General features: G+C 37.0%; 2 protein-coding genes and 1 long non-coding RNA gene across 3 annotated transcripts; 2 read left to right on the top strand and 1 right to left on the bottom strand.

The window, feature by feature from the left end:
* Positions 1 to 1,130: 1,130 nt before the first annotated feature.
* LOC115242807 lies at positions 1,131 to 4,625 on the top strand. The gene is made up of 3 exons (XR_003885107.1): positions 1,131 to 1,458; positions 3,584 to 3,700; positions 4,550 to 4,625. It is a non-coding gene; the product is annotated as an uncharacterized LOC115242807 (long non-coding RNA).
* Positions 4,626 to 5,974: 1,349 nt separating this feature from the next.
* LOC115242806 lies at positions 5,975 to 8,217 on the top strand. Its single transcript, XM_029819347.1, has 4 exons — positions 5,975 to 6,057; positions 6,891 to 6,993; positions 7,091 to 7,250; positions 7,871 to 8,217. The coding sequence occupies exons 1-4, from the start codon at positions 5,975 to 5,977 to the stop codon at positions 8,215 to 8,217; spliced, it is 693 nt and encodes a 230-aa protein (XP_029675207.1).
* Positions 8,218 to 14,716: 6,499 nt separating this feature from the next.
* LOC115242808 (FAS-associated factor 1-like) lies at positions 14,717 to 16,673 on the bottom strand. The gene is made up of 6 exons (XM_029819348.1): positions 16,486 to 16,673; positions 16,360 to 16,416; positions 15,799 to 15,867; positions 15,430 to 15,721; positions 15,154 to 15,331; positions 14,717 to 15,074 (listed from the first exon to the last, which is right to left on the bottom strand). The coding sequence occupies exons 2-6, from the start codon at positions 16,396 to 16,398 to the stop codon at positions 14,762 to 14,764; spliced, it is 891 nt and encodes a 296-aa protein (XP_029675208.1). The 5' UTR covers positions 16,399 to 16,416; positions 16,486 to 16,673; the 3' UTR covers positions 14,717 to 14,761.
* Positions 16,674 to 23,624: the final 6,951 nt, after the last annotated feature.

Below are 23,624 nucleotides of genomic sequence, written 5' to 3'. Positions count from 1 at the left end.
AGTGTTGAACAGTTAATGAATGAATTTAACAACCTTATTGTTAAATATGCAAAAAGATATTATGAACTTAGAAAAGTAAATAAACCAATAGCAATGACAAAAGAAGATATTGACAATTTCAGAAAAGCTAAAAAATGCCATATTTGTAATGGTACATTTAATGAAAAATTAATAAAAGTAAGAGATCATGATCACTACACAGGGCGTTATCGTGGGGCAGCTCATGACAGCTGCAACTTAAAACTAAAATTACCAAGTTTTGTACCAATATTATTCCATAATTTGAAATATGATTCTAAATTATTTCTAAGATGGATTTTGAAACTAAGAGCTAAATACGAAAACGGGCAGAAAAATAAGAAAGCTCTAAATATAATGCCAAACACAAAAGAAAATTATGTTACAATTTCTATAAAAAATGTAGTTGTTGATCAATATGAACAACAGTATGACATATCAATATCCCAGATAACCAAGCGTGATTAATCATATTTAACAAACTAATGCACTGCATGTGTTGTTATATGTTTGTTGTATATTTGCTAACATCGAAATAGAACGCGTTACTGAATACAGCAACATTAGAGCTTATCCAAGCAATCAGTTGACGAAATTTCGAAAGCAAACGATCAGCGATATACATATATAATGTTATCAGCAACATGACAATAACTGATGATTTATCATTTCATCTAAAGCATCATGACGACAACATGACGGCAACAATACAAATATAATGATTATCATTCTTTGTCGCGCATATGTCTTCGAGCTATAAAGTTTTTTAATTACAGCTTGTTGTCAACAAAGTATCAACAATATGAAATTGTTATATGATTACGACAATTTTTCAACAAAAAATATATAGTTCTTCAGATTTAATATATACAAATAGAATATTTATTTTTAATTACACTTGCAAAATATATATGTGATTTATACTATTTGTATGAAGTATAATAATAATAATAATAATAGAATAATAGCGTTTTTGGATGAACGAGTTAACCCAACCCGGTTCAATTAATCACTATATTTTACTATGAATTCAAGCTTTTTATTGGCAGAGACGATACAACGTCATTAATCGCTTTAAGAACGATTAAACCAGCTACAATCGAAAACGCTATAAGATGTTTAGGGCCCGTTCCACTTAATGACCGCAACGCTCACGGTATCATTTCATCTTTGTTGTTCACCGAAAGTTAAACAAAGACAGATGATGCTCGCGAGCGTTGCGTTAAATGGAACGCGCCTTTAGTGAGATATCAGTAGAGTCTAGTGACTCCTTCAGATGGCACTGGCATCGCGGTAACGCGTGATCGCCGATCTTATATGAGAATCTTGATTCGATTCAAGGGGTATATTATATATTAGTCGTTGGCGGGAAAGCGGATAGCGGATGTATAAGGAGTAAGAGTAAGCAGTCGTCGTTGATCGTCGTTGTGCCTTTGTAGAGTAAGTATCATAACGGTAGCATATCATCGGTACTTGTGAGACAAAGGTCTGAGTCCAAACTCTTGAGCACATACTTTTGCATGCGTAAACAATTATTAATTCAAATAGGGATTGCATACGAAAGTTTCGGTCGTACATGTTCCAAAATTGAGACCCTGGTCGGCCATAATGCATGTCTCGTTCTCTTTTTTGTCTCGACGACAAAAAGTGTCTGACGCAATAACTTAATAGGTGAAAATTTTTAACAATATTAATACTTATAACTTCGAATTTTTGGATTTGAAAAGATATCACGACTTAATTTTTACTGCAGATTTAGTTGACTGATAATGCATTCTTTCATAAACACTTTAGTAAGTTATATTTATTAACAACAACTGTGTATCCTTTGTAACCGTAATTTTTTTTGTTAATTATTTAAGTAATAATTATTTGATTATTTGGCGGGCGGTTCTTCGGTGCCCACGGCACACCTTCGGCGCGTATCTCGAATATCGGTCTCGATATCCCGCGAAAGTTCGTATATCACAAAGAAAACCGAGTTGGGCGCCAGGTACGACAGGCCGCACCATTCACGATAATAGTAACGCTAAGAAACAATTGCGAGACCGATATTTAACGCGACGGCAAAATTCCGCGGCTACTCAATTTACCCAAAATGGTAGAGGGGGTGGTTCGGGGGGAAACGGAAGAGATCTTGAGAATCGAGAACACGGGAGCAAAAATGAGCATTCGATAAGTTAAAAATAAAGATAACAATAATAATATATTAAGTGAAACAAGAGTATAGAGCAGTTCGCAGAAGTAATAACCGTGGGCGACAATGGTTATTCTACAGGCGAATAAAATATATTATTTCCGCGAAGATCGGCACGACCGTGCGCAACAGTATTAAATTACCGGGCGACTTACGCGCTTTAACTCGACTTTTCGGCCGTGAGGATTTCCGCCGTACGAGACTTAATTAGGCTGCGACAACTAAAGAAATCTCTCGTATGCGCCGGTAACTACTTTACGCACGCCCGTGAATCCGCTTCAATACAATATAAATTTCTCGGTGATACGACTCGAATAGGTCTTTTAACGCATTGACTGTCGGCGGCGGCGAAGTGAATGGAGAGAGCTTAATTTCTATAATTCGGATGAGCGGCGTGTGCTCGTCGGCCGTGCCACTTAATCTAACAAAAGATTCACCAAGTTAATTCACAAAAACGCGTGGCTCGACAACTATTAAGGGCGCGACTCGTCCGAATTAATTACCTACAAATAAACGGCAACAAAATCGGCTGACGACACTCGTCCCACCGGCAGGAAGTTCTCAAATCTCCTTCTTGCTCGAAATTTTGGATACGCTCGAAGAGGTCTGCGTCCTTCTCGCTATCTCGCCGAACAGTGCCGAGCGAGAGTCCTGCAGGAGACACGCCGGCGCGATAAATCGCTATGGATTGAGAGTCCGCTCGCCGCTCCGTCCTTGGGACTCCCTCGCTTCGTGCGGGTGGAGTGGCCGCCCCTTTGGCCGGATTATTCCGGCCCTCCGCGCTCCTTTCCTGCCATAAGAAATATAAATTTACCGGCAGCGATGTTTGTCAGCCATATAAAATGTTTTTAATATTAGACAACTACGACCTGACGTCTCCTGTTTCCCGGGTGTCCTGGACTGCCGCTCTCGGCCGTCGCTCTTTTTTCTTCCTTTCCTTCCGCCGGATGGGATCCCGCAGCTCGATCTCGTGCCGACAACCAACTCGCGGGCTCATCTCGAGCTTACATTTGCGATAACTATTATTAACAAAAGTCAGATCTCATCGATCTGACGATTGGGCCGCTCTCTCCCGAAATAGAGAGGGCGCAGCCCCTCGAAAAACCGCCCCCGATCGGGTCATTCGATCCTTGCGACGGACGTTTCAAAAACGTCACGTCACACCTTATAGATATTTATGTGGCTTTGTTATCCAAAATGATAGTCTTACATTCGTTCTATATATTTACATTTATTTGTTCTATTCATTCGATTTCTGTAACATTATTGTGTTAGATTTCAATTATTCAATCGGATTCTACATATTATAAGCTGCGATTGCTCTTTGCTGGTTACTCATTATATTTGTACTCTTTGTGTGTGTTACAGATAGCGATAGGACTTCTACAGTCATATTTGAAATTGGTTCATGTGTATGTACATAGCGTACATAAAGTGACCGTGGCGTGTTCTTTTGACAGAGGCAATAGTGGCATGCTGCAAAATGTAAGTCGGTTTCGTTATCCTATTACAATTTATTTATTAGGTGTACAAATAAGTTTCCGCCGTTTGACAAAAGTTGGCGCCACCAGTAAGTTATGGTTAAAATTGTCAGATGTAAAACAAAGTTATTCTCCTGCATGATAATGCTCGTCCACATGTTGCGGCGCCGGTCAAAACCTATTTGGAAACACTCAATTGGGAAGTTTTACCCCACCCGCCGTATTCACCAGACATTGCTCCTTCTGATTTCCACATGTTTAGATCGATGGCGCATGGCCTGTCTGAGCAACACTTCACATCATATGAAGATACCAAAAATTGGTTCGATTCGTGGATAGCCTCAAAAGATGATGCATTCTTCCGACGCGGTATCCGTACGCTGCCAGAAAGATGGGGAAAAGTAGTGGCAAGCGATGGACAATACTTCAAATAAAACATTAGGTTCCGTTCTTTCACAATAAATGCCCAATTTTTGATAAAAAACGGCGGAAACTTATTTGTACACCTAATAATTGTGTTTAATTATTTGCATTTTTTTATACGCAGTGCTACATTCAAAGTTTTATAATCTATTTTTTTATATCAATGTCTAGTTTTATGATGCATTCTTTCAATAACACTTTAATAAATTACGTTTATTAACAGCTGTGTATCCTTATTTATGTGGCATTGTTATCAAAAATGATAGTCTTACATTCATTCTATATATTTACATTTATTTATTCTATTCATTCGATTTCTGTAACATTATTGTGTTAGATTTCAATTATTCAATCGGATTCTACATATTATAAGCTGCGATTGCTCTTTGCTGGTTACTCATTATATTTGTACTCTTTGTGTGTGTTACAGATAGCGATAGGACTTCTACAGTCATATTTGAAATTGGTTCATGTGTATGTACATAGCTTACATAAAGTGACCGTGGTGTGTTCTTTTGACAGAGGCAATAGTGGCATGCTGCATAATGTAAGTCGGTTTCGTTATCCTATTACAATTTATTTAATTGTGTTTAATTATTTGCATTTTTCGGTACACAGTACTACATTCAAAGTTTTATAATCTTTCAAGTTTTGAATTTTAACATGGCCAAAATTAATCTTTTTAAAACCAGAAATCGTAAAATTTCATATAGTCGAAAACCAATGTTTAAATTATTATCACGTCAACGTAAACGTATATTAAACTTGTTACGGCAAAACAATCAAAGGAATTATAACGTACGACTAGATAATCCACTGATAGATACTGTAAATGATCCTCAAAGTAATATAGTCTCAGCATTTCATTGTTCTGTCGACCAACTGTCTCATGTCAGTGAGCAATGTAGTGAACTTACTTCTTCCGGTCCAATGGATGTCAATAACTGTAGTTTCCTCAATCTTGAAGAAAACATTTCATCTGCTAATGAAAGTTTGAATTGCAATTCAAGTGTAGGAGTAAATACTTGTGAAAAAGTAAACACTTTATATGATTTTCAAGAATCTCTTGCAGCATCTTTTGTACAAGGAAATCTTACACATATACAAGAGAATCTAATTTTAACGACATTGCGATCACTGTCATATCTCTTGTATCTTCCCAAAGATTCACGAACATTATTAAACACTCCGCGTAAAGGCCCTATTATATCTAAAATTCTTTCGAAAATATTATAGAAAACCTCACCGTCCTCTGCAACAATTTTTCTATAGGCAATCTGAGAAAGAAAAACGAGAGAAATTGAAACCTTTAACTGATGTTGATACAATTAAAGTTTTTGGAAGACATAATAAAGGTCCTTTGCCTTTGGAATTTTCAGAGCATAATTTTCAATATAAAAAGCTGCAGAGTAAGTGCATCTTTATAAATGTTGATTCCTTGGGCGATAGATGCTGTGTTCTTCGTGATTCGTCCATATGCATTGTACACAATATTTTTGAACTGCATAATTCACATTATTTGATAATTACAAAATTTGAAATCGTCGAAGATTGTTATGATGTCGGTGTCCCCTCTTCGTCAATCGGTATTTTTAAATGTTCCGCATTATGTAACAATTTTAATGTTGTATCTACTAATGAAATGAAGGCCAAATGTTATTTAATGCCATGGTGGAAAGTTAACAACGATGAGGATTCAGATTCCAGTATTAATGAGACTGATGAGCCTATCGCTGGAAAATATATTGTTTTCATTCTTTTGTAATCACACACACACACGCACGCGCGCGCACACACGCACATACACACACACACACACTGTTATATTCTTCAGGTTTCAATCTGTGTGTCAGTGATGCCAGAAACGGGTCCCGCGGCTCACGGCTCAGCAATGGAAGGAGTAACGCACCAAGCGCGAATCGCGTACATGTGGCACATGTACGCGGTTCGCGCCTGTGTGCGTTACTCCTTCCATTGCTGAGCCGTGAACCGCGGGACCCGTTTCTGGCATCACTGAACTTGTTATTCACATCGGCAGAGCGCGAGTTTCCGCGGTCGGTCGATTTAGTCTGCCTACGATTCGAGCCGGTCGAAATACATCGATTTCGCATTCGCATTTCGCTTATTCTCGCTCGTGTCGCGTACGCAGTAGGCTTACTCGTCTTATTATATTCGGTCCGAATTGTCTCGCATAATATCGCATTCATAATCTCGCGGCGAGCAATTTGGTCACATCTCAATTCGTGTTCTTTCATTATTTAGTGCTCAGATATTGTAAATGTTAATTCTGTGGAGTCCGAGAGTCGACGCTCGTTAACCGCATCGCGAATGTCCTCTGCCTAGCGCCAAATTCCATCCGGCGTTCGCATGCAAGATTTCCGCTCTCGCGAGAGTTTCTAGCAAGAAGCTCTTAATCAGGATTTCCGAACCGCGAAAAAGGACAGTCATTAACAGGGCATTTGAAGATATCCGTCGGATTCGCGGAACACGTGACGTCGCTCGCTCCTCTTATTCTAAATAAACGAATAGTTAAAACAATCTACACTCGAGTCTTTTCTCAATCTCCTTATCCTCCACAATGCAAATAATATATTTAAAAATTTTCATGTTAGGCGCCTGCACGAAAAGTTAGACAATGTTGTCTCAAAGGAAGATTTTCAGTAACTTGATTATTTTTATAGAAAATATTTTTTAATCATGTTTTGTTACATAATATTAGTGTGCGTTCTCATATTCTTTGCCATAATGAGTGCTTTCCATTAACGACACAGTGCGACACAGAGTATCATTTTCAAACCACCTTCATTTCCATTACAATCAGTTCAACAAGTTATAGATTTTAACAATATCTCGCAAGAAGAATACGAAAATGCGGTAAATTTTCCATAAAAAGTGATAAGCATGGAACTATAGTAGTGACAAAACGAATATAAAATAATTTGAAATAAAAATTGATATTGCTCTATTGCAGGTCGAGTATCTACATTTTGTAGGCGGTTTCACTCTACATGATGCGATAAAGTATTGCATGAAGGAAGCAATGACTGATGACACAATTCGACATTACTCGGCTTGGGGAGAGCGCGGAAATCTCCCATTGTTTGATACCAAATTAATTAAAGTAATATATGGTAAGTTACTTTGGCTTGTTAAATATATTACATGTATATTATTAAATTGTTATACAAATAACTTGCGATTTAATTGCCTGTAATTGCTGTAATTAATCTTTTGAAGCATACATTTTAGTTTTAAATAAAGTTATTAAATATAATTATTTTTAAGTATATAGTTTATATACTAAGATATTGTTATTTATTTTTTAAATTTAGTTTTTTAAAGAATTTACTGTGCTAGTACATTATAAATACGTTATAAAAGTAAACATAAAGAGTTTAACATACAAGTGTATTTTATAAACATTTAATATAAATTATATATATTAAAGTGTACATATATATGAAGTCTGTAATGTACTTGCATAAGTAAATTCTTTAAAAAAATGAATTTAAAGAATTAATAACAATATTATTATATAAACTGTATACTTAAAAACTATATTAAATAATTATATTTAAAAATAAAATGTATGTTGGAAAAAATTAATTAGTGTATATCATTAAATCGCTATTCATGGACACATACACCCATACAATATTTGCAAGAAGTTATTTTGCCTGAAATATGTAGAACGACTCGTTTTATTCAAGAAGTTGTGAATTGAATCATTGTTTTTTTTTTTTATTTATAGATGCTGTATGTAAAAATTCGCATTTCGAAAAACCGTTGCGAGATGATTTTTTTCAAGAGATGGGGGAGGCAGTACGTTTTGGAAAACAAAGACATCGAAATGTAATGAAAAGAATAAATGAAGGAGGAACAGGAAGATGCCGGCAATTGCGACGCGAGGCAGATAACCATTTACTTGTCGAGCTACATGATGATGCACATAATGCAGTCGACATAGATTATGCGGATGATGGCGATCATGAAAAGCTCCTCGAGAATAGTAATGATAAACCGCGCGGATATACGGCTGCGGTAAAAGAAACGCGGCTGCGAGACTGGGTGTTAGACGCGGGGCGCGAAACCCCGTAGTGCGTACGCCGAGACCGACCCGTTATATCGGCCGGAATGTTCGCTCAGCTGGAATTACGCCTCGCACTGCGACGAAATTGATTATTGCGTTCTTCTATAATTCGGGCGCAAGTCCGAATCAATTCTCGATATCACTTCGCCAACGGCGACCTTATCGCCCGCTATTACCGCTAAATTATTACTACGCAACTTAAGATTAACAAGCAACTAATACAACGCGGACATGCTTCGATTTTGGGCAGACCTGTTACGCAGAATCGAATACTCGGCACACACGCACACGCAATTCATGCAAGAATCGCGAGGAAACTCTCACAAAACGCGCTCACAATTTCGAGACGCGGTGCTTTACAACCGACATAATACGTCGAATTTACGCGATTCAAACTCTCACGTAACCCGTACAATAATCGTGAAGGAAAGTTGCAGTCCGGTGCACTCAAAGTTTAGACGCGAAGATTCACAAACGAAAGACAAAAATAATATAACAAATTGACGCGATTCACACTCACACTCAAACGACCGACATACAGTACGAACGAATCTTAAACGCTAGACGTGCGAGAACCCACGCAAATATAATCTACGGAATCCGAATCTCCAGAGAGACGACACACGGTTCATTAAAAACGCGAGATAATGTCTCGATCCGCGGAAACCGGTACTTTCGAGGCTTCGGGGCTCGAATCGCTTGACGACGTGGCCGTGACGCGAAAATCTACACTAAAGAATCGAGCTTAGCCCGTACACCAAAGTACGAATTCACGGCGACGACGATAGAACGAGACGATTTCCGGGCGCGATCGCGCGTGGCTAATTTGGCAGAGGATAACCTCACCGGTACTTTTCCTCTTGGGGTGGTCGTCCGGGGTCGGCGACGCTGACGTCCTCTCGTCCGGACTTCTCCGCTGGTAGCCGGAATCCTCTCCTTCCGCTCTCGCCACAACGCTCTCGTCCTCTCAGCCACAAAATTACTCGCTCTCGATCTCACATCAACCGGATCCGCATGGGCCTGAGTCCTTGCGCGAGGATTTTCTCGCTGTCCCGTGCGTCGCGCATCACGCGTGCGAGTCCGGATCCCGTCGTGACGTAGCCAGACGTTAGATGCTTTGAATTCCCGGATTGCTGGCTCCTTGCTCCTCTAAGGTCGTCTTGGATCGCCGATTGTATTTTCCGTGATGTTTCAGCGACTTTCCGCTCGTTCTTCCGATGAGGCTCCCCAATCAATTATTCATACGAAAAGAAAATAACAAACAAAATTAATATTAAGCTCGGAATCTCAATTAATGACGCATCTCTGGAGGTAACGGTACGGTTCTCGCAATTATTCGACTGGCGCGGCCCTTTAGCCCGCGCTTTTCGATTGGAGAGGGATTCGGCGGACGCGCGCGAGACGGCAATGTCACAATATATATATAATAATCAACTGACTTAAATACCCCAACATTACATCTTTTACATCTCGCAATCATTTTAAGTACACCATGTTCGTTTATAGGAAGTAACTTCATATTTGTTATTTCTTGAACAGTTTTGCAGCGTGAACAAAAACAATCGTTTACATCAAGTAAGTTTTTAACTAATGAATCTAGACTTTTGTTCATAAATCTAAATGTATCAATGAATCGCACCTCCATATGTATATTATTAATATCTCCTTTCTTTTTAATGTTGGTTTTCGAATTGCATTCTCTACAGGTTTCAATAATTTCATTCTTATATTTTTTATTGCCCTCTTTACATCCCAGATAGCCAACTGTCTGTGAGGTTGCTGTTATGTTGCCAACAATTGTTGAAGCAGCTAATTTTGAAAAACTAGGAACAAAGTGCGACAGCATTATGTTTGTTGGATTGAACTCATGTGATTTTTAAATCTAAGAACGACAAATTGATGGCAACATGTTAACACTGATTTGTTACCCGCAAAGAAGAGATTTTACCAGCAACTTGAGGACATTTGTTGTCATCCGCGATTAACAGCATACTAACTTACTTGACGTAAACGATTGTTTTTGTTCACGCTGCAAAACTGTTCAAGAAATAACAAATATGAAGTTACTTCCTATAAACGAACATGGTGTACTTAAAATGATTGCGAGATGTAAAAGATGTAATGGTGGGGTATTTAAGTCAGTTGATTATTCTAAATTTAAAACTATGTTAAAGAGATTTGAAAAAGAAGATTTACATTTAGTTCTACAAAAGGGAATTTATATGTATGAATGGATGGGCTCTTATGCTAAAATGTATGAGTTATATTTACCAAATACAAAAAAAGAATGGTATTCAACTTTAAATGATGAAAATGTGAGCCCTTCTAAGCTTAAATTTGCACATAAAGTATATAGACATTTTAAATGTAAAATTGTAAAAGATTATCATAATTTATACTTGAAATTAGATACTGTTTTATTACATGATGTTTTTGACAACTTTAGAGAAAAATGTTATAAGGAATATGGGCTTGACCCGGTATATTATATATCTGCTCCGCAATTTGCTAATGATGCTTCATTAAAATACACTGAACAAACATTAGAATTATTATCAGATAGGAAAATGTATGAAACATATGAAGCTGGAATAAGGGGTGGAATATCTATGATTCCACATAGATATGCATTAGCTAATAATTGTTACTTTTATGATAATAAAATTGGAAAGACTGTACAACATCCAATGTTGCCCGAACATTATGTGCCTAGTTATGATGAATTATCCCAATATCAAAAAGAATTGATATCTAAAGGTATAGGTAAAATAACAACTGGCACTAAACTTATGTGCACATCATTAAAATCAAAGAATAATTATTTAATTGATTACCGAATGTTGCAAGAATGCCTTAATTAAGGAATAATATTAAAAGATATAAAAAAATTAATATAATTTAGACGAAAAGCATGGCTGAAGTCCTACATTGACTTAAACAAAACTTAGACAAAAAGCTAAAAACGGATTTGTAAAGGACTTTTTTAAACTCATGAATAATTCGGTATATGTGGAAGGCAAATGGAAAACGTGAGAAACAGATGTCAAGTAGACTTGTTTTATTCATATAAAGATTTTGCGAAGTGTAAAAATTACGAAGATGGACAAATAATAGATGATGATAAAGTGCTTGTGTATCGGAAAAAGAAAGAAATAACCGATTGAAAATAGTCAAATCAAATTTATATATCGAAATTATATATCGAATTAATAGTACGCTTCAGGCAGGTTAATGTTGGGTGATATACATCCACCTCAATCCGAAATTATACAATATTTTATGTAGTGTGAAGTCGGATTTGCTGTTATCATGAGTCACAATCAATTATTGAATCGGTGTTTCTGCAATTAAAACAACGGACTCAGTTATTAAAAACAAATATACGATTTCTCCGCAGGGGGCCGCCTTATATCCCCGCTTGACCGCTTTCTAATTCCAGGTTGGCTCGCTCGACCTTCGCCGCGTAGCGGCGCCGCCCGGAACTACGCGCGGACGCGCGAGCGCGTGGACCGCCAAGTTGTGAATCGCGCTACTGTATCGCGGATTGTGCTTAATGTGACGACTTACGGCAGCCACAATATCTATTCGATTATTCGTGTTTATTTGGATAGACAACAATATGGATTAGAATGTAATAATTTCAGATTGGAAATAATCCGCGAAAGCGATATTAAAATCGATTATAGTTCGTTCGGAATTAAAATCGATTACTTTTTAATCCGGGCGCGGATTGAACCGATTAAAACCGATTAAAACGGATTATGTTTTAATCGACCATTTTCGGCAGGGAAAACACACACATATATACGTGCACTCACCGAGAAATTATAATCAACAATATTTTATTTTTATTTTTATATAATCATGTACATCTATCATTTATTTTAAAATATGAATAAATTCATACTTTATTAATTTAAATAAAAGAATTACTCGTTACTAAACCCCTACTCATTCCTAGACGAAAGATCGCACTTGGTCCCATTCCGCGTAAAAGAGATTAAATTCTCTTACCGAAAAGGGACCACCGAACGAACGTCTGAATAACCAGCGTAATAGCGACTCAGTCGTTTACCTGCTTTTCAGACCTGTCAGTTCGTTCGACCCGATTCCAAACGCCACGAGACGTTTAACTTTGGGATAATAAAAGATAGTTGTTGCCCTTCCGTCGACTCATCCTTCCCCGAGTCTGGACGTAACAATGGCAATGCATTTGGTCTAAATCTAATTTTCGAAAGATTTGTTCTGTCCAAGGATTCCTTTTTAAAGTAGCGGAACAAATGCGTGCTCCATTTGGGATTTGTGATAAATTAAGACCCAAAATATCTAACCACAAATCGCGGATTGTAGCTTGCTTTGGAAAACTATAAAAAAAAACAATATTTGAAACAACTATTCTTAAAATAAAGAGTAATATTATTTTATAATATTATTTTATAAAATCCGAGTAAAAAGGCAAAAGAGCCACGCGCAGTTTTTAGGGCGCAATTTATAATTTTATATAACCTGTGAAATAAAATTTTTGTATTATCATTCACGCTTCTTTTCTTCCAGTTTTGGCAGTCTGATCTATTTTTACAGGAAGGTGCACAGCATAACACCATTTTAATACTTCGATAAAATATTTTTTTTATATATTACTATTTTTCTCTTTCCTTTTCTCTTTCTGTTTTTTTTGCCTATTGTTTTAATAAGAATGAATAAATAAATATTCATAATCAGAATATGTCAGCTACCCACTCGGCATGTAATATTTCTGATACATTGCTGCAATATTCCATTTGAAATATTACACCTTTCAACAATATTACAGAAATATTTCACGACCGTTTCTGCAACATTTCTGCAATTTTTCAAGGTCCGCAATCATTTCAAATGCAACCTTGCTAAAACATTTCAGCAATATTTCGGTAATATTACTGAAAACATCATTTTCTGATGTTTGTTTGACGGCAAAACTAAAATCAATTACAGTAATAATATCGTTGAGCAATGTCTTATCGTATAAAATAATATATCTCTAAAATAATATATATCTAGTAATTCGTATATAGCCTTTTCGGGCTATAACAACATGATACAGGTACATTTCCGAAATATTTTGGATGCAAAGTTACAATTGAAATATTAATGAAATATTTCTGTACCATTTCCGAACATTACAGTATTTCAGCAATATTACATGCCGAGTGGGTATGTTTAATTATATATATTATATTTATAAATAGATGTTTTTGATAATATATTTATTTATATATAGAACTACTCTATTAATGATTTTTTTCCATTAAAATGAAAAATTTTGTGAATGTTAAATAACAAATATTATTTTAGTTAATTATGCACTAATTATAATTTATAATATATACCTTATATACTCTATTTGTCTCTCCTTCTCCTGCTTTCTTTCTTCTTTCTCCTTTTCTTTTTCTTTTGCTTATTGTTTAAATAAAATTGTGTAAATAATCAGAATTCATAATCAGAATATGTCAGCTATATTTAATTATATATATTATATTTATAAATATATGTTTCTGATAGTATATTTATATATGGAACTGTTCTATTAACGATTAATTTTTTTTTCCATTGAAATGAAAAAAATTATGGATATTAAATATCACGAAAATCGCAAAATGGTAAAGGACTTTTCTTCTCGGTTTCATGTGCTCTACCTGCACATGGCAGGTGATCCGCGAATTATGGGACATCCTGTATATATATATATACTATATATACCTTTGTCTTTTTGTCTCTCCTTCTCTCGCTTTCTCTCTTCTCTATCTTCTTCTCTCTCTGTTTCTTTTGCCTATTTTTCGTCTTCTTTATTTTCTTTAATTTTTTTTTTTTATAAACAGCCACTCAAACTTTCAAAATTTGTATGACAGTTTGACAACAGCAGAAGATACGAGCATCACTGCGCTTGCGCAATATAATAGCCAATCAAATTTAGGCACAATTTACCTCGTCGCACCGTCCCGCAATGGTTTCACTTCCCTCGCCTAAACCCAATGAGGAAAGAATCACAGGAGAGAGCATTTGATATTGAGCGAGCGGACGGAAGTGACTATATACATCAGCAGAAAAGTGGACGCTCAAGATGGCCGCCACAAGCCTGACAATGCACCATGATGCTCTATATCTCACAATTAGACTAATTATGCACACAATTAACACTTTTGACACACAATTGACATGATTTTGCGTATCTGCAGCTAAAATGGCTGTTACAAGCGGCGCTGATACGTCAAAAAAAGTGGATACTCAAGATGGCTGCGTGACGTACTTCCGTTCGCGATAAATCTACCCCCACCACCGAAATGCTCTCTTCTGTGATTCTTTCCTCATTGCCTACGAGTTTATGCTCGGTCTCTATATTTTCTATGTCTATGGTCTTCTAATGTATTATGTATTATAGTTACTTTCGTTGCGGCCTTGGTCGAGTATTGTCGTGTTCACAGACACGTTACGTAAGAGAGAAAGAGAGAGAGAGAGAGAGAGAGAGAGAGAGAGAGAGACAAATATTATAAATTTTTATATATAAATTTATTGTTATAAAAAGAGTGAATTTATCCTGAATGATATTACTTTCTTTTCTTCCTTCGCAGGAAGTTTTCCAACGGATAAATCATGTTCGGGGTAACAAATCCCACTTTGTGCCAGTATTACATTATCATCCTTCAATGAACTAGGCCAACCTTTCCATTGCTGATTTCGTACAGGTACATCTATTAATGAGTAGATGTCCGTCTTCACTTCTAATACAGTACGTGTACCAGGGAATTTCAGATTGTATGTTTTATTATGTACTTCATCCTTTACATTCAAAGTGTAAGTTTGAATCATACGATCCGACAGGCTTACCCTTAAATTAAAAAAAAAAAGAAAAAATCACTATTATTAACAATCACAAAATTGCATTAAAGTAAAATTTTACAACTTACGTCTCGTGAGACGAATCACCATCTTGTGATAATGATGACAGGTACAATGTATTTTCTCTAGGCAGATCTAACGTTTGCAATATTGTATTCGATGTTTGGGGTTCCTTTTTCCAACCATGAAGATGTTGTTGACAGGGTGCTATATTTGTTTTATACCATATAAATTGCTTAAGATCTTCTAAAAAATATAATCCAATGTTAGTAATTATGCTTATTTATGTTAATTACGAATCTTTAAGTATCAACAATATTTTTTTATCAATAATCCATACTTACTCAAAGTGGATAATTCAGACAAATTTATTTTATAAACATTATCAAGATAGTTAATGTGGAATGTAAGTGTTCTATTCCTCATGCAACTTTTAGGTCTACTTGTTCCAGGTTTTGCACTTTCCACTGCATCTGCTTTTGTTGTCCCTATCTTTTTTGAGCTTTGTGCAGTGTGTAGTTTTGACGAAGAAGAAGAATGTGGTGTTACTTTAATTTCCTCTATCATTTCTACATCCGAAGTCATTTCAGAGGGTAACTGTTGTGTACCTTGAGGCATTGCTTTATTTATTGCAGCCTGTATGAAAAAATATGTGCCTTAATATATGAAACTTATTAGTACAATTTTATGACTTTGTTATAACTTATATCTACCAATAGATCCCAGTTTGTTTCTTCCAAATATAAAATAGCTTCTCCGAAATCATCGATTCCAGTGCATGCCTGCAAATGTGATATAAAATTTATACTTGGATATCTCTTGAGGCATATTCGATTTAAGAATCTGCATTTTTTTAAATCGTAAAACGTAATAATGTATTTGTTACAAGCACCGATAATACTCTTGATTAAAATAAAAAATATATAATATAAAAGTAAAAAATTAAAATAAAATCTATGTAATGATAAAAAATTCTCGTATTTCAAAAACAATAAATTATAAAAATGACGTAACAAAAAAATCGATAGTTTTCGCGATATTTAGTAATGTTTATAAATTTACAATGTTAAGAGATATAAGATCCAATGTGAAAGGACCATATTTGATTGTTCGATTCGTTTCGAGTATTTGTGACAATTCCGCAAAAAACAGAAGAAAAAAACTTGCTTCAAATATCCAATTATCACAATGTCATCTAAACGTAACAACCATAACCTAACAATTAGCATTTACGTTTATGTGAGCGAAGTTCAGCAGAAAATCAGCTGGCTTACCTGAAAATCAGCCAGTATCGCATCCCGGTTTTCAGCCATCGCAGTGAAATTCGGATGCTGAAATAATGCGGGATAATCTCTCGTGCGAGAGAATGAGAGAATGAGAGAAAAAGTTGCGACTCTCACCTTCACTGCTATCTTAAGACTATTGCAAATATGAATAACGGCGAGCCATTGACGTCTTAAACCAGAATCACGAAATGTCCATATAAGATACGCGGCGTCATATCACACTATAATCAAATATAATGCAATAGCGCAACACTACGTATCGGTACCTTTTCGATGTTGGAGCAAAGCTGTCTATAGTCATGCGCGAGCAGGGTTGGGTAGGTATTATATTCCATGGACGTAAGAAATATCTGGACGGAGCGTATTGCCACGAGTTTGATGACAAAGGGGAAAGGGGGAAAAGGGATTAAAAGTTCTAATGTAAGAGGAGTGAGGACCAAGGTGCACGTAGAAAAGGACATACTCTGTTTCGTGCCCCTTGCGTTCTCTCTCGCTCGCACGTAGCATAGCGTTCTCTTTGGCTATGCTACATGCGAGTGAGAGAGCACAAGGGGCACGGAACAGAGTATGTCCTTTTCTACGTGCACCTTGGTCCTCACTCCTCAACACTCGGTCTAGATATACTATGTCTATGGTAAAGGCTATCCCACACAAAATTTCGAAAGGACATAAAACGTAAGTATAAGAAAATTGACCAATCCCAATCGAATATTGGGCTTTCCATAAAAGTGGAGGGGTTACGGAGAGCCAAATACTCAATTGGAATTGGTCGATTTTCTTACGCTTACGTTCTACGTCTTTTCGGAATTTTGTGTGTGATGGCCTTAACGGATATGAACAACCAAGATGGCGGAGCAGCCAATAATTACACGGATTTCGGTCTATTGTAACGTCTTAACAGTTAAAATCACGTAAGATATCGAACAACCAAGATGGCCACACCGAGATTTCTTCTCACTCCTCAGTCTCTATACCCCGCGCCCGAAAATGTCCCTTGTGCTCTGTCCAGGGAGCCTATTATGGTTTTTGAAACGAAGTGAAAATTACAAAAATGAGGAAATTCACTAGAGTATCTACAATTTTACTTGTCAAAATCTAGTAAATCTGTTCACTTTTATAATTTTTACTTTGTTTCAAGAACCGTAATAGGCCCCCAGATATTTCTTACGTCCATGGTTTAATCTTAGAACGTATATAAATGGAAGGGGAATGCCTTTGTTTCCCGATAGAAAAACATGTCGGAAGGAAGTGAGAAAGAAAATCATAGTTGCTTCTCTCTTGTAACTGTTCAAAAATGCGCATGCACGGCTTACCGGTTTGGCCCAATGAAAAATAAGGTTACATTAGTCACAATGTGTGTGTACACAAAAGTATGTATATCTACAGACACGATGCTTGTATGTGTAGTTACTCACAAGAAAGAGGCAACTACGATTTTCTTTCTCACTTCCTTCCGACATTTTTCAGAGTGCCATTACATGGAGCGCGGAAACGCGGAAACGCGGAAACACGGAAGAGAATTGTAACTAGAAAAGTAACTATTCCGCGTTTCCGCGAATTGAGTCGTTTCTTTCCGCACATTTGGGCGGAATCTGCGGAATCCGTTACCGTCTCAACAAAACTCAACAAAAGTGTATAGAAAATATAAAAACTTTGTAAATGGATGGTCCTGTAAGTATTTGAATGCTTTTTAGTACTTAATAAACATAGTAGCTTGTTATTTTTGGAGACATTCTGACATAGTTGAAATATTTTTCAGGATCTCCCAAATGCATCTCCACAAGTACATTGTAGCTGTCACCTTGAAGAAGTCTTTTTGTCTCAGTAAAAATAGGCCGTACCCATATTTTACGGTTCTTTCTGCCTTGCAGTTTCTTGTAATGCAAATATAAAATATACATTGAGAAAACCTTTTTCATAGTTATCTCTGCATATCTCATCGGTTCATCCCGTGCTTATATGAGATACTTGATAATAATCATCAATATGATATTTGGATCCATTATTATACTATTACTTTTAAAATAATAAAATAATCGAAATATATAAAAACGTTCTCCTTCACTCGTCTCCAAAATTTGATGGGATATACTGTATCCACTTAATATTTGACGCGCTCGTTCCGCGAATGTTTTTTCCTTATATTACATGAAGCACAATTTGCGCGGAAAAGCGGAACGATATGGTAACAAATAAATATTTTTATTCATTTTTTAACATTGTTTTCACTTAATTAATTGTAATTTTCATTAATATGCTTATCTTTTTAGCTTATCTATTGAATATAAGCATTTTAATCAATAAATATCGTTAAAAATTAATATTTTATAATTTTCCGTTCCGCTCAAAAGCTCAAAATCTGCTCCATGTAATACAAGGCAATCAAAACAGACGGAACGGAACGCGGAAATCTGGTTACTATTCTCTTCCGCGTTTCCGCGTTTCCGCGCTCCATGTAATGGCACCCTCAGCCTGCTATTCCCCTTCCATTTATATATGTTCTAAGGGTATAATACGTCGTGAGTTCAACCATGTATTAAAGAGCGATATCCAATGAGAGCCCTGCTTTTCCGAAAATGCAGAGCTCTCATTGGATATCGCTCATCACGTCCAGTGTGCGAGGGCCATTATACGTATGATGTTCGAATGTGATTGATTCTTACTCCTAGAACCAACAAATCAATGTCGAGTATTAACAAGACAATGCTCAACGATTGTGCAACGATTGTGTCTTCTGAACGCATCCGTAGATTACGCTATTTGGAAAAACTAAAAATAAATTTCGAAAATATGAGTCGTGGAGATAGACCGTGTCACAAATTTTGGGAGGAAGGAAATTTTGGAAAATATTATAAAGGCCAAAGACTTTTGCATATTGTAGTTATTGCAAAAAAAATCATACGTCACAGTACCGAAAATAGGTTAAGGGACCACAGTATAATTCCCTTTTGCACTTTAGGATCCTCTTCACAGATTTCTATATATTACTAGACTCCCGTATATACTCTACCAAAAAAATTGACCTCAAAAAGTATGTATTACGTATGAGAAGTAAACATCTGCGCATGCGTGACTTAAGCAAGAATCAGTAGGAAAGAAGAGGTTAGGAGCTAGATATGTAATATGGCCGATGTGTACAGACGGAAAGTGTTTGTGTGTGTGTGTGTGCTGTGTACGCATGTGTTGTGTACATACTTTTCGGGGCCATATATTTCGTAGGAGTTAGCGGTCTAGTAATATATAGAAGTCTGTGATCCTCTTGCACACAGGACACGTCAACGAATTAAGCCTGTCACACACACTTTTCCATAACTATAAGGTTTCGACCAATCGCGTTGCTCTGGACCGCCGAATCGAGCTTTAGAACATGTATAATACGTTTCCTACGTTTTATTATACAGTTTCCTCGAAAATGTAGGAAACTACTCAAAATGGTCAAATGACCCAACCCTGTGCGCGATTGAAGCAAGCAAACCCACTAATTTCTGTACGTAACTGGATGTAAGATAGAGCGAAAAAACTGTGACCAATTGAAGCTCGAAGTTGTGGTCTGTGTCTACAATATGGCATTCTTGCCTTGCGCTTGCATAAATGCGCTCCAAGCTCCAAGCATAGGCTGCGGTCGAGAAGGCGTTAGGATGCCATCACATGCGGCGTAACTTGCGTAAGCGTAACTTGCGCCAACCAATCACATCGTCTCATTTGAGTATCGGCTATCGCCTAGTTATTTTACGCTCTTTACGCTATTATCGTTACACCGAATCCAATTTCTGGCGGAAGAAACGCTGATGTGTATTAGTAATTGCGTATCGTTCAGTATTCAAATTCCATTTCTCTGATCAAATTGTCACTGGCACCCTGAAATAATCTTTGTCTTTCTGTAAATATTGGGCGCACCCATATTCTGTGACGAGCTTTTTTCTCTTGATACATCATCAGTTTCCATATTCCAAACAATTTTAATATATGACGTTTCCTAACTTTCCGCTATTGAAGTGTTTGCTTCATCTTCTTCCACTTTTGCCATCGTTTCCATATAATTATTAATACCAGGTTAGGATCCATTATATACTTTTCTGGAGTGGGATAAGAACCTCTGAATTACTTTCTAATATGTTTGTTCGAGAAAGTAAGAGTTTTATAAATTATATTATTAATTTTGCTTCTTGAACGTTCTAAAGCGAGACGTTATGATCGAAGCCTTGTTTTCATTCCGTTTTTTGTGGTTTCTTCGTATCGTTTGATTCTGACAAACACCTCGTTGTCGATCGCCGATTGGCTCTCGGAATCGAACGATCGAAATTCCGTTTTTTGTGGTACACGTATCGACCGGGACTATTGACTTATCTTTTTAGCTTATCTATTGAATATAAGCATTTTAATCAATAAATATCGTTAAAAATTAATATTTTATAATTTTCCGTTCCGCTTTTCCGCTCAAAATCTGCTCCATGTAATACAAGGCAATCAAAACAGACGGAACGGAACGCGGAAATCTGGTTACTATTCTCTTCCGCGTTTCCGCGTTTCCGCGCTCCATGTAATGGCACCCTCAGCCTGCTATTCCCCTTCCATTTATATATGTTCTAAGGGTATAATACGTCGTGAGTTCAACCATGTATTAAAGAGCGATATCCAATGAGAGCCCTGCTTTTCCGAAAATGCAGAGCTCTCATTGGATATCGCTCATCACGTCCAGTGTGCGAGGGCCATTATACGTATGATGTTCGAATGTGATTGATTCTTACTCCTAGAACCAACAAATCAATGTCGAGTATTAACAAGACAATGCTCAACGATTGTGCAACGATTGTGTCTTCTGAACGCATCCGTAGATTACGCTATTTGGAAAAACTAAAAATAAATTTCGAAAATATGAGTCGTGGAGATAGACCGTGTCACAAATTTTGGGAGGAAGGAAATTTTGGAAAATATTATAAAGGCCAAAGACTTTTGCATATTGTAGTTATTGCAAAAAAAATCATACGTCACAGTACCGAAAATAGGTTAAGGGACCACAGTATAATTCCCTTTTGCACTTTAGGATCCTCTTCACAGATTTCTATATATTACTAGACTCCCGTATATACTCTACCAAAAAAATTGACCTCAAAAAGTATGTATTACGTATGAGAAGTAAACATCTGCGCATGCGTGACTTAAGCAAGAATCAGTAGGAAAGAAGAGGTTAGGAGCTAGATATGTAATATGGCCGATGTGTACAGACGGAAAGTGTTTGTGTGTGTGTGTGTGCTGTGTACGCATGTGTTGTGTACATACTTTTCGGGGCCATATATTTCGTAGGAGTTAGCGGTCTAGTAATATATAGAAGTCTGTGATCCTCTTGCACACAGGACACGTCAACGAATTAAGCCTGTCACACACACTTTTCCATAACTATAAGGTTTCGACCAATCGCGTTGCTCTGGACCGCCGAATCGAGCTTTAGAACATGTATAATACGTTTCCTACGTTTTATTATACAGTTTCCTCGAAAATGTAGGAAACTACTCAAAATGGTCAAATGACCCAACCCTGTGCGCGATTGAAGCAAGCAAACCCACTAATTTCTGTACGTAACTGGATGTAAGATAGAGCGAAAAAACTGTGACCAATTGAAGCTCGAAGTTGTGGTCTGTGTCTACAATATGGCATTCTTGCCTTGCGCTTGCATAAATGCGCTCCAAGCTCCAAGCATAGGCTGCGGTCGAGAAGGCGTTAGGATGCCATCACATGCGGCGTAACTTGCGTAAGCGTAACTTGCGCCAACCAATCACATCGTCTCATTTGAGTATCGGCTATCGCCTAGTTATTTTACGCTCTTTACGCTATTATCGTTACACCGAATCCAATTTCTGGCGGAAGAAACGCTGATGTGTATTAGTAATTGCGTATCGTTCAGTATTCAAATTCCATTTCTCTGATCAAATTGTCACTGGCACCCTGAAATAATCTTTGTCTTTCTGTAAATATTGGGCGCACCCATATTCTGTGACGAGCTTTTTTCTCTTGATACATCATCAGTTTCCATATTCCAAACAATTTTAATATATGACGTTTCCTAACTTTCCGCTATTGAAGTGTTTGCTTCATCTTCTTCCACTTTTGCCATCGTTTCCATATAATTATTAATACCAGGTTAGGATCCATTATATACTTTTCTGGAGTGGGATAAGAACCTCTGAATTACTTTCTAATATGTTTGTTCGAGAAAGTAAGAGTTTTATAAATTATATTATTAATTTTGCTTCTTGAACGTTCTAAAGCGAGACGTTATGATCGAAGCCTTGTTTTCATTCCGTTTTTTGTGGTTTCTTCGTATCGTTTGATTCTGACAAACACCTCGTTGTCGATAGCCGATTGGCTCTCGGAATCGAACGATCGAAATTCCGTTTTTTGTGGTACACGTATCGACCGGGACTATTGTCCGTGGATCGAAAAGAAGGGCTTTTCGTCTGGACTTCGTCGCAAGCCTTCACCGGGAGCACATCGAAAGTCTAACGCTCATATAATTATAGTTAGAACGATAATTCGCGTGTCCGATTATATCTTGCTGTCGCGTGCGATTACCTAAGACGGTCCGGGAGTTGGTGTCGAAAGGAATAAACACTTTTCCATAAACTAACCCCGCTCAAATCATTTACGTCCTGTCTCCTTGATCAGCGAAACAAATAAATTCTGTTAATGTGGACGTGTAAATCGAAGGCGCGGCTACAATGTTCGGGAGTCGACCTGGAAGAGATCGCCCGAATCTTTAGAAACGCTCAGAGATCAGCGAGAAGCTGTATGTAACGTGAATCCGTAGATCCGCTGGAGGACAAGGAGATTTTAGAAAAGACTTGAGTGCAGATTGTTTTAGATAGTCGTTTTATTTTGGGTAAATATAGCGAATAGGGGACCCAGCCCCAATGACCTTGACCTCGACATATGTTGTCAAGGTCAAAGTCATTGGGGCTGGGTCTCCTATTCGCTATATTTACCCTTATATTTTATTTTTGAACACCCTATATATGTAAAAACTTGTGTTTATTTCAGTTTATATGTGTAGTATACGTAGGACTATTTCTGTAAACTAACTTAAATATCCAGTTTTTCATTGTCAGACTACCCAGTAAGCAATTTGATAACAAATTGTTGCCAAATTGGCATCAAATTTGCTCAAAACTTGGTAACAAATCCAGTGCCATCTGTGTCCGCATTAAGCTTGTGTTTTGGTGACAAAGCTTGCTGACATAACCTGACAGCAAATTGAC

The sequence above is a fragment of the Formica exsecta genome, unplaced genomic scaffold (assembly GCF_003651465.1).
Source record: "Formica exsecta isolate Colony F162 unplaced genomic scaffold, ASM365146v1 scaffold636, whole genome shotgun sequence".
In the NCBI taxonomy this organism is placed as follows: domain Eukaryota; kingdom Metazoa; phylum Arthropoda; class Insecta; order Hymenoptera; family Formicidae; genus Formica; species Formica exsecta.
The sequence above is the reverse complement of the archived record's forward strand: the minus strand, read 5'-3'. Positions and strand labels throughout refer to the sequence as shown.

Coding starts and splice junctions, on each gene's coding strand:
- LOC115242806 (XM_029819347.1), top strand. CDS start 5,975: ATGCCAGAAACGGGTCCCGCGGCTCACGGCTCAGCAATGGAAGGAGTA. Junction 6,058..6,890: donor ATCGCGTACATGTGGCACAT/GTACGCGGTTCG, acceptor TTAACGACACAG/TGCGACACAGAGTATCATTT. Junction 6,994..7,090: donor AAGAAGAATACGAAAATGCG/GTAAATTTTCCA, acceptor GCTCTATTGCAG/GTCGAGTATCTACATTTTGT.
- LOC115242808 (XM_029819348.1), bottom strand. CDS start 16,398: ATGGCTGAAAACCGGGATGCGATACTGGCTGATTTTCAG. Junction 15,722..15,798: donor AAACAAACTGGGATCTATTG/GTAGATATAAGT, acceptor TTTTTCATACAG/GCTGCAATAAATAAAGCAAT. Junction 15,075..15,153: donor GGTGATTCGTCTCACGAGAC/GTAAGTTGTAAA, acceptor TTTTAATTTAAG/GGTAAGCCTGTCGGATCGTA.